General features: G+C 48.6%; 1 protein-coding gene across 1 annotated transcript in view; it reads left to right on the forward strand.

Moving 5' to 3' along the window:
* LOC106792872 overlaps positions 1-1,498 on the forward strand; it is a gene marked incomplete at its 3' end in the record, with an annotated part of 4,599 nt that extends 3,101 nt beyond the window's left edge. Inside the window, exon 2 of the mRNA XM_014759406.1 lies at positions 67-1,498. Coding sequence (XP_014614892.1) covers positions 67-1,498 — 1,432 coding nt within the window. The remainder of the gene's footprint in view (positions 1-66) is intronic.
* Between the last annotated feature and the right edge of the window lie 65 nt (positions 1,499-1,563).

The raw sequence follows: 1,563 nt of genomic DNA on the forward strand, positions 1-1,563 counted from the left end.
CAAGTGCATCCCAAAGATCATGACCTTCAACGAATTCTCTGGGTTAATGAATCATCTCAAGTTCAGGAATATCAGCTTACGTCTGTCACGTACGGTACTCGCTCGGCTCCTTATCTAGCCTATCGCATTCTAAGACAGCTCGTTGAAGATGAAGGTCATAAGTATCCTCTCGCGGTCAACCCTWYWCTCAAGGGAAGCTATGTTGACGACATATCAGGGGGGGCAGAGACTATTGATCATCTCAATGCCGTAGCATCTCAGTTAGAGGACATGTGCTCCTCCGCCTGTTTACCACTTGACAAGTGGAAAAGTAATTCTCCTAACCTCACACGCACCTCTCTCTCACAGTCGGACAGCTCGCCTGTCCATTTGTTTGATGATAGCACTACCAAGATTTTAGGCATCTCCTGGAACTCTCAGAAAGATGTGTTTTCTTTTTACGGTACCATCTCTTTCCATCAAGCTGTCACGAAACGCATCATTCTCTCCCAAGTTGCCCAATTGTTTGATCCTCTAAGACTCCTCTTTCCGGTAGTGATCAAAGCGAAAGTCCTCATGCAGCGACTCTGGTTGGAAAAGGTTGGTTGGGATGATCATCTCACTCCAAACATAGTTCACGAGTGGTCCCAGTTTAGGCAACATCTCTCTCAGTTATCAGTCATAGAGACTCCCCGACGGATAAACCTCTCGTCAAAGGCAACCTCAATACAGGTTTATGGCTTCTCAGACGCCTCTCAACTTGCTATGGCAGCAGTTGTATATATCAGGGTGTCGTATGCTGACGCATCTTCAGTAGTCAGTCTAGTCTTTTCTAAGACGAAAGAAGCTCCTCTTCAGAGGTTAACCGTTCTTAGACTTGAACTCTTAGCAGCGGCTCTGCTAGCCAAGCTGACCGCAAAAGTAATTAGACTTCTCGACCTCTCGGACGTTCCTACTTTCCTGTGGTCTGACTCTTCGGTGACCCTTGCATGGGTCAAAAACAATCCTATGAGATGGAAGGAATTCGTAGGCAATAGGGTAGCCGCTATTCACGAGTCTGTACCCCATGCTCCTTGGAGATTCCTCTCCGGAAAGCTCAATCCAGCTGACTGTGCATCTCGCGGTCTCAGTGCATCTCAACTCATTGATCACCTACTATGGTGGAGTAGTCCACTATGGCTTTCTCAGTCGCCAGAATTTTCGCCCTYGTCAGTGCCACCCTCACCGGAGGAAGATTTGGAGGAACGTCCTGGCATCTCACTTGCACTCTCACAAGCCCATCCTCCAGTTTGGGACCTCGTTGACCTTCCGCAGTCATCCTCCTTTAATCGGCATCTCACTAAACTACTTCGGATCACGGCRATCATTCAGAGAGCGGTCTCGCGCTTTAGGAGGGTTCCTTGCTCGAGCTTGTCCGCCTCGCCATTGAATCCAGCAGACCTGGAGAAGGCAAAATCGTTCTGGATACGCGCGACTCAAGAGGCGTATTTCTTACCAGAATTAAGAACGTTGTCGGCAGGTCAATCTCTTCACAAACGTCACGTTCTGACGCGACTCACGGCCTTTGTCGATCGTGCAGGAATT

Source organism: Polistes canadensis, unplaced genomic scaffold (genome assembly GCF_001313835.1).
Source record: "Polistes canadensis isolate GaletaPanama2010 unplaced genomic scaffold, ASM131383v1 scaffold_982, whole genome shotgun sequence".
NCBI lineage: Eukaryota > Metazoa > Arthropoda > Insecta > Hymenoptera > Vespidae > Polistes > Polistes canadensis.